This window comes from Rhipicephalus sanguineus, chromosome 8 (assembly GCF_013339695.2).
Source record: "Rhipicephalus sanguineus isolate Rsan-2018 chromosome 8, BIME_Rsan_1.4, whole genome shotgun sequence".
Lineage (NCBI taxonomy): Eukaryota > Metazoa > Arthropoda > Arachnida > Ixodida > Ixodidae > Rhipicephalus > Rhipicephalus sanguineus.
In genome coordinates, this window is record NC_051183.1 from 53,758,670 (window position 1) to 53,768,212 (window position 9,543).

At 42.1% G+C, this 9,543-nt stretch overlaps 2 protein-coding genes and 1 long non-coding RNA gene across 4 annotated transcripts in view; 2 read left to right on the top strand and 1 right to left on the bottom strand.

Annotated features, from left to right (window-relative positions):
- Positions 1-9,543, top strand: part of LOC119401904 (uncharacterized) — a 227,201-nt gene that overhangs the window by 190,692 nt on the left and 26,966 nt on the right. The gene's annotated exons all lie outside the window — the stretch shown is intronic.
- LOC119401902 (NADH dehydrogenase [ubiquinone] 1 beta subcomplex subunit 2, mitochondrial) lies at positions 453-4,590 on the top strand. Its single transcript, XM_037668904.2, has 3 exons — positions 453-647; positions 2,432-2,561; positions 4,409-4,590. The coding sequence occupies exons 1-3, from the start codon at positions 547-549 to the stop codon at positions 4,481-4,483; spliced, it is 306 nt and encodes a 101-aa protein (XP_037524832.1). The 5' UTR covers positions 453-546; the 3' UTR covers positions 4,484-4,590.
- On the bottom strand, positions 4,504-9,394 carry LOC119401901 (transmembrane protein 138-like). The gene is made up of 4 exons (XM_037668903.2): positions 9,232-9,394; positions 8,293-8,464; positions 6,595-6,685; positions 4,504-4,759 (listed from the first exon to the last, which is right to left on the bottom strand). Exons 1-4 carry the CDS (start codon positions 9,354-9,356, stop codon positions 4,632-4,634), a joined length of 516 nt encoding a protein of 171 aa, XP_037524831.1. The 5' UTR covers positions 9,357-9,394; the 3' UTR covers positions 4,504-4,631.

Consider the following 9,543-nt stretch of genomic DNA (forward strand, 5'->3'; position numbering starts at 1 on the left):
CTAAATTATTGTTAAAGGTCTTTAAGGCCACACAAATACAGATATATGATTACATGCATGGCAAAAAATATTTATAAAGTTTTAAACTTTTTTTGCTTTATTTTTACTATTACTGCAGATGTCAAAAGCTATGCTTTTTGGCGCTCTAAATGTAACGTAACAAATATGGCGTGAATGCCATGTTTAGTAGGACAAAGTAGTATTTACAAAATAATTACATAACTATAATTTTTTTATCGTTTTTTAAGAAATAAAGTTTAAACTAATGCAATAATTATTATCTTTTAGTATTACTTTACAAATACAATTACGGGTCTCAAGGGCTATGCTTTTACAGATTGGAAAAGGCAAAATGTCGTCATGGTTGCCGTCTTGTTTACACTATAGTGCAAATGCATGACAAATGTGACGGAAGCTAGCGCCACCACAGTGATGACTTGTTTTGTGCGTCTAAGTGCAGGCCTTGTTCTTCAAAGGCCACGGCTGCTGCGGCTGCAGCCGTGTTTTAGCGGAAGGTCAAATTATTGAATATCGCTAATTGCAAACATGATCGGCACCTTAATTAGGACAGCCATCGTCCGAACGGCCCGATCTAGCAGGCCAATCGTTGTTCCTGTCACTCGTACCAGCGTGAGGCACAGCGGCGGGTAAGTTTTGCTTTCTAAACCGATGCAATGTGTTTAGACCCTTCGGACTTTCGCAAACAAGTAACTCAACTCGGAGTTCTACGAATGTTCTAAATGTGCTTGAAATATGGCTTGACGGTGCAAAGTTTTGGTTGGGGGTCAGATTACCGTGTAGTGCAATAACAGTTTCGTGCGTGTGTGTGTTTATGTGTAGTCGCGTTATTTGACCGATTTGACCACGAAACCACCCGCCACGGTGGTCACTCGGGGACAACTTTCTGTGGCAATGAAGGGAAAGCTACAGAGCCACAATGCACGTATCCTACCGCTAATGAATGTAATCCCACAATTGCGTCCGTATTTTCTGCGTGAGATATATAAAATACTCCTTCATTTTCTACATGTAGCTTTTTGAGAAGGAACGCAGCGCTCACAAGCGAGATATGTGTATTTCTTTTACTTTATACGTTGTCACTTTGCGTTTTTGCGTGCGTGAAAAAGTCGCGCCTTTTACCCGTACCTTAGACGCTAAGCAGCGTTTGCGCCCCCGTAGCTTTGCCTTCATTGCCACAGAAAGTTGTCCCCTAGTATAGTTACGGTGCTCGACAGCTGACCCAAAGGTCGCGGGATCGAATCCCGGCTACGGCGGCCGCATTTTCGATGGAGGCGGAAATGCTTGAGGCCCATGTACCTAGATTTAGGCGCACCTTAAAGAACCCCAGGTGGTCGAAATTTCCGGAGCCCTCCAATACGTCGTGCCTCACAATCATATCGTGGTTTTGAGACGTTGAACCCAGTGATTGTTATTGACCACGAAACCGAACCAAGCACCGTAGCTGCTGTCACGAAACATCGTGCTCACTTAATTAAGAGGTTTCATTTTTCCATGCTTTATTTCGTTCACGTGTTTCCCGTATTTACGCGAATGACTTTGTCACTGTCTCCCCTCCTTAAAAACCACTAGGGTACGCGAAAATGAACTCCGAAAAAAAAAAAAAAAAAGAAGTTGATCAGCCCGCGTTCTGGCCAGTTGTCGGTCCCTTTAACTTAGCATTTATGTTAAACAGAGCAAAAGCACTTTGTCTCTAATAGGGCATCACCGGAGAAGGCTACTTATGCTTTTGAGGTAAAGTAGGGGCAAATACCGGCTTCACACATCCTTAAGAGAGCTTAAGCTCCAGAACTTTTCTTTTTAAAACTCACAGGGAACTCTGGCACATATATTTTGCGTCATCCTTGCATAGCTCCTCAAAGAAGACGAATGACGCTGCTTTTGTGTTCTCTCGTACTGGCCTTGTTCCACCTTGAACGGACAATTCTTGCCCTTTCTTTCTCTCTTACACATTTTGCTCTGTTAATTAAGGCTGCTGACACCATCTGTTAGCAGCGCTAGAGGACGCATGGGTCATCTGTAGGGAAGAGGACAACGACAAGATGAGACAGAGTATGACAAAATGAGGGACTGTGTGATTGTCACATTCTGTCAGCTCATGCGTACAGTTTCTGTGTCACTGCTAGCAGTCACGGTAAAACAGAAATATTACTTGGTGCACCTTTTGTCACGCAACAATAGCGGTCTATCTTGTGTGCCCGTCCTTGCCTTCGCGATCTGTGCATTGTCATCGTGACGTAGCATTCTTCGCGGGAAAGTAGTGAGCACCGAGTACAAGAAAACAAACCTGGTGATGAGTGTCGTTGCGTGATGGAATAGACTTCGCAAAGTGTGCAACTGTTTTTTGGGAGTGCAACCCGACGACATGTTTTGACCCCTGTTGGTTTCCTCCTCCACACCGCCTGTTTTGCAGCCATGGCCAGTGGGTCTATCGCCAGGCGACCGAGCCAGACCCGTATGACTGCAAGATGGCAGAGGTCATCATGACCGTCATGTGGTGGTGGTTCTTCTACCACATCATCACGGAGCCCGAACAGATCACGGTGCGTGAACTGTGGTTGTCCGTCTCTTAGAACCTCCGCGGTCCTGAGCTCGGCGTCAGGAAAATTTGAATTTGTCGAATTTCGCTTGAATCGGCTTGGGAGCTTTTGACAGTCACTGGCTCCTGCGTGTACAGTCATGAGCAGTATGAATGGGAACACTCAAATTGCCTACAAAGTGTCACAGTCGCTAGGCGCACTTGCCAAACACAACAGTGTTCATAACACAAAATCTTCAAGCAGTGAGCTGTCTCTTACAGATCACTTTTTCTCGTTCGTATCCGTACATCATGAGTAATTGTTGCTTTAACACAAATTTGGTGTTCCTTTTCATATTGCTCATGGCTGTACGTGTCGTGGATTGAAATGCGACAACTTTGGGCTAAGCAGTGCACTTACTTTCATTTCTACCACTTTCATTTCATGTCGTAAGCATAATTTCGGCCCTGAACATTTGCGTCAGAGTCAACCTTACACTTAGTGGCTAGATTCGTAGTCGCACGACCCCAGATTCGTAGTCATCACATTACCTTGGGCATTTGTGCATGCCAGTCGTTAGAGTGAAACTGTTGATGTCACATTTCAATCCATGAGCACTGTATGTGCATTGACACACAATTACGCTGATGCTGTCTTTTCAAAAGAGTACTACCACCAGCAGCTTAGGTAGGCAGCTAACTTATACAAATATTTTACCCACATGCATGTTTTTCTTGTTCATTGTGACTGTGTTTATCCAAATAAAATTGTTCCATGTGTTATTGCTCGGCACAGGCTATGCGTCACTGTATTGAAACCCTCTCGTGTTTTCGAATATTTTAATTAGATTGTGCTGCACACAGTGCGAGTGGTTGAGTTTATTTTGGAACTTATGCGAGCCCCTGCGATAACGCTCAAACGTACAATGATGCGTATATAATCGGTGACACATTTGTCCCACAAATTATATTATCACTGAGCGACGACTGTGAACGTTTCGTTCCGTCTGGCATAGGTTCACCAGCTGATGAGTTCAATCTTTACCTGTTTGACTGGTGCATTCTTGTCTGCCACAACTACATCACAGCATGGGGAAAAAAATTCAGGCACCATCAACTAAGCTTGTTGTCTATGTGTATATGACAGCATCATTAGATTTAGATTGATTGAAGACAGTATTGTTGTTGAAAGAGTGGATGGCCTACGTTTCATAGAGTACACTAGAGAGAAATGTGGCGCTAGTGTCTATGGGAGCTGCAATGCATGGCACTTCAGCCAGCATGGGAATGATGAGTAATACATGGATTTGCCTAAGCATCATTCTTTCGGCTCCGTGTGGCCTGCAGCCACATTTTGGCAAGATGAAGTTCAGCGAAGGTGCAGCAGTCCCACTTTGCCACCTAGGCTCTTTTAGGCTGACCACTTCAAATCAGCCAACGAGGTTCACAATGCAGCCATCCTTTTATCCAAAATAAAGGCCAAAACATAACAATAAACAAGCCACAAGCGCGTTCGAAGCCGCAAGCACGAAGACTAGGCAAATCCATGTACTACCCATCATTCCTATGGTGGCTGAACGATCGCAGTGCCAGAGTTCCCTCTAGTAATTATTGTAGGAAACACTATGCGACATTTGCCAACTATAAGCCAACATATTCACACATTGAGTCATATTTAGTCAGCATTAGCCATTGTTTAGCCAATGCTTGGAACCAGTGCTTGCAGGTCATCCTGTAAATGTGGCAGTCTGGTACACCAGTCACTATTCACTGTCTTCACAAATCATGGAGTGGGTACGCTGAGACGTGCTTGTGCATATAACAGGTCTGTCAAGGCTTTCCTGGTTGTTCACTTCGATGTTGTCTTTTCAGGGTCACTTTCTTCGACCATCGGCGAGTTCGTTTACCGACGCAGAGCTCGGCATCCCTCCGGATGACCAAGACTAGACTGCCTCATCTGCTTTAGGTTGTTTTTTTTTTTCGTCAGTCAGCGGCTGTCCCCAGTTGCCGATGTAGAACAGAATTAAAAGCTGTCGTTTTACTGTTTCGTGGTACTAAGGCTGTTGCAGTCTCTCTTTGCGTGAACATGCTGACGTCACATCGGCTCCTCCGCCGTTGCTGCGGAGCATTTCGTTGCAGCAGAACGGCCACTCGGGCGGTACAGTCGGTCGTCCGCCATGAACAGGGCGGTCTTTTTGTAGAAGTAGTAGTGCCACACCCCAGCTGAAAAAAAAAATGCGAATTGCAACTTCTCAAATACAAAAAATGTAAAATAAGGAAAATGCAACTTGTCGCATGTCTCATAAGCTACCGTAATCTGCCCAGGATAAAGCCTCGTTCAAACCTGCGACTAGCACCGGTCGCGCGACCAAGTTAGGTCGCAAACTGACTGGTTGCAAAACTGCTCGACTTTTCAGTCGCAAACCACTGAGCCAATCAGATGAGTAGGAACAGGACATCAGTTTATTTTATGGAGCAATGGCAATGCAAGCCATATGCGAGCAAGTGTAAATGCTGTGTGGTAGTGATTATAAGCCGCATGCAGGTTTGACCATCAGTCACCCTGAGTCGCTTTTTGGTCACCAGTCACCAGTTTTTGGTCACGCCATCGGTTCTAGTCACAGGTGGAATGAGCTTTAAGGTGGGTGAGACTTCGCTTGGTCAAAAAGTTCGATTTTGAGATTTTGCAGTCATCTGATAGAAAGTGTCTTTATCTTTCAGAAAATTTATCACACTTGGGTACTTGCGGTTTCATAAATAATTCTAGGTCCTTTTCCTTCGATACATTGACTGGAAATATGGGTGTACCCTTATGTGGTCTCCTGCGCTTTTGTCAAAATAATGTTTTTGGAGGTTTGTGTACTTTTTCTAGGGAACTATAAGGCATAAGGGAAAAAAATATTCTTACGTGTGCTAATTAGTGTCATTTACATAACTGGAACTAGAGTAGCCTTTGTGCATTTTTATTTTTTTAGTATAAAAAACCATTCATAAGTGGCAATTTTCATACATCGACAAACGTAAATAAACATAACAAATATATAGGTTTTGTTGTAAGCTCACAATTTTAGTTCCATTTCTGTCAAGCTTTGGTAACTACCTTTAAATTGCAATTCTGCAGATATTAGATCTTTAAAAAAAAGTACTTATGTATGTACAAAAATAGAACAATGATAAGAACATATACGCACAATTTCAAACTAATTTTGAGCTCCAGTGCAACCTGCGTCTATCTTTAAAATTCCTTGCAAATTTTATAGCCATAGCTTTTATTACCACTGGTGTACAGCCTAATTTTGAAGCTCACTTTCAAAGTCTCACCCCACCTGAACACTGTAATTGATAGGATATTTGTTATTTTAGTTCACTACCTCATCTCGCAACTGAATGGGTCTCCCAAAACCTGAATGTATATAAATTTCTGAGTAGTGATGCCGGACAGGCCTTATAAGGATGAGACGACTGATAGTCCATCAAGCTAACAATAGTTGAGAATGAAGGAAAGAAGATGACTTTTAAGGGCTCGTTTTTCTTTGTTAGACACAATATTAATTAAAACTAACAGACAATAATGCCATTATTGTCTGTTAGTTCTTATTAATAGTTGAGAATGGGGGCAGTCTGTAAAAGCCTTTGTCCTGCAGTGATTTAGGCTTGCAATATTTATTTTTAAAATTTATTTTTAAGCAGCTTATTTACGTAAATTCTGCATTACTTGTTTAGGGCAACATTGGCAACTTTGCCGTCTGCTCTAGCCCTTTGTTGCTACTCGTCTATCATCACACAATCACTCTAGGTGCACCTATAGTCTGTGTAAGTTGCCTTCTTACTGAAGTGTACACTAGTGCACACTTACATATTTGCTGACCCTACACATGGTGGAGCCTGTATGTTGTTGTGGGTTCTGAAAGCAGCTACTCAAAATAAACTGCTACCTAGCCCAGCTGCAAGTTCTTGATTTAAAGTAGCAATCATGCTCTGCCGCGAAATTGATGACAGCTGCAATTGTGCATAGAATGTGCCACACTGTGCAACTGCTGACAGTGCAACGTTGTTACCAAATCTTTGAAGCGTGAACAATGTGACATCGGTAGCTCTGGTTCTCCATGAGTGCCGCAGCTGCTCGGATGACCCGTCTTCATTCATTTCCTGGAGAAAAAAAATAAAAAGAAACTGTCGTGACACTGAAACTGAATGATCAATAAGCATGCAAGTTTTCTAGCCAAAATGGTTTAACCAAGACAAATTGTCGGTATCGCTCAATAAAACACTGAGCTGGCAAAGTAAGGCAACATTTCTGGGAAGCTGTCAAAGAAAAAAAGAAAGGGCAGTGTTAATAGCTTCAGCACAATAAAAAGTTGGGCGAGTAAGTAAAGGGGCTCAGTTGCTAGTAGCATGTCATCCCGTGTCCTTCTATCCTGTGTGTTGTTTTAATCATGCCTTTTCACATCATGTAGTTATAGCTTCCTTGTACACTTGCTGATATATGGTGTTGAGGACACTTGCTAACTCCGTTGCTTTAAATGGTGTGGGGTGTGTGGGTGCTCTAACATAGGGACGCTTCCTCCCAAGGATTGGCCCATATTATGAGCCACAGTAAAAGCCTCATGAGGATATGTATCGTGTGCTGTTATCGAGATGGGCACATAAAGTCGCAGCCTTTAAATATCCTATCTTTGTCGGTGCCCTGTTAAGTAAACTGAACACCTGTACACAGAAAGGAGTGGGAAGAGCGAAAGAAAAGTTCCACTTTAATAACTAGCCCAATTAAGCTGTGAAATTGGGGCAGCCACCCAGCCCACTTGCGGGTTGGCTACTTGCGTCTCTGTAAGTAAGCTAATAGGAGCGCACACGACAAAAAACAATGAATAAGTTATCTTAGCAGGAGAGGAGCGTCGCTGTGGAATGTACGAGAAGGAAGAAAAAGGGAATGCTGCACTTCATTTTCTTGACTACAGCACATAATTAAATGCATTATTCCTATAACTGTATCAGACCAACTGGCCCAAAGGTCTGTAGTTCTGAGGTAATGAACTGGGCTGTGGGCTCAGTCGGGTGAACAGCTTGAATGTGTTCATGTGGAATGCTCACTCCCTATATATTTCCCTCTATTTCCATTAGTGCATCCGTTTTTCTCGCTTGGGGGATGTGAAGTAATTTTTGGGAGGAGTAATGCGTTGAACTGGCAATACCAGAAAACAATTGCGCTTCATTTCTTTTTTTCAAAGCTATGTGTCGGTTATTTCTGTGCGACATACATTATGATCAACTGTCTATAAATGCTTGAAATTTGTGTAATGTAATGTGAAGGTGCTCGAGACCAAATTTAAAGCAAGTGGACGTCTTACAATAAATTATAGTGTAGTTTACTTCAATTAATTGTAATTGCAATGTAAATAGTTATCAAATGCCTGCCAAAAGGCAACACATCCAACGTTTCGATAAACACAGTACTGGCTTCACCAAAGCGATCGTGTGTAGCGAGATATTTTAACCAGAAGTAATATAAATGTACTTTATGCAATAAGAATGCTTAATTTACCATTACCTCAGTGTTTGTAGTCTCTTCCTCGCCAACAGTGCACAGAAATGGCAAAAGTAAGTCGCATCTCCAAACGAAGACGCCATGTCTCAAAGGGTTATATTCGTGTCCTGATCCTAATACAGATTTACATGCGTATAACGCTCTAACATTATGTAATAAGCAAATAAGTACATAACAGAGTCGCTTAATTAGACAAGCATAATTGACTCACCATGGACCACACATGTAACACCAGTGACAGCACCAAGTAGATGAAGTTGACTGCGACCGGTGTCTTGAATGTGGCGGCAACTTCCCTGAACTCGCCGACTTGGAAAGCATAGGTATTGAATATCGTGAGGCACATGACCAGCAGGCTCAACACGATGCAGAAGTCTTGGATGCTGTCAGAAAAATTTATAAAGAGTTTCTTATATCAAGTGCAGATGCATTTTTAATGAGCTCGTCAATTCAAGATATTTATGTGTTGTTTCAGGTAACACACTATACCTTAAAAAATTGTTAAATGTTGTGTTTCCGAAAAAATAGACCATTTCATCAAAAGTAAACTGTGAGATGCAGTGCATTTCCATGAGTGTTAAACTTGCGCTAATGGTTCACTTATTAAGTAATATGTGGTAATTAACAACTTAATTACGCCATGGTACATATTACTGTTGAAGAGTCGTAGCCAGAAATATTTCAAGGCTTATTTATCTTCGTAGAATGAAATCTGAGGGTGCCGCGGATTTCGTGATATGCGCCGGTATAAATGTGTCGTTAAAATGCACCGTTAATTGTTCCAGTTACTTTTTCACCTAACTATGCACTGAAGTAGAAAAGCAAGCAAGAACAAATCTAATTGATTTCGTCAGCCACTTTGGGAATGAATATCTCGAAACTGATGTCTCCCTCAAGAATTGTTCAGAATGGATGTGCCTTGCGAATTCACCAGCTATAATTCGTCACGCAATTAATTGCAGTAAGTACCTGATGTAATTAATTAAAAATAATGAATAAATGCTAGTTAATTAGCTACTACATAGTGTGCTTCTGTCTATAAACGTGCGCTGCATAGGACAGTTAATATACTACGAAACAAAGTTCGTTCTTTCATCGTAAATATCATGTTTAAACATTTTTTTAAGTGAACGATACTGCCAACGCTCACATGAAAAGCAGCAGCAGGGTGACTGGTGAACCTCTGTGGAGATCTGTCAAAACGTTCAGCACCACATCGATGGCCAGCAGCGCGAACTGAAACAGTATTACCAATCCGATGCGGTCGCGTCTCATGCTTACGAATGCGCGCGCCGAAACACGCTTGTTTACAAACGGTTGCCATGACAACCGCGCTAGTAACAGGATCGCAGTTAACGTTATATATTCATAAATAACGATGGATTGAACTAAATAGAACTACAAACCTATTAGAAATTTAAGCATACATATACGCTAGTTAAAATTACGCTACAATTGCTTG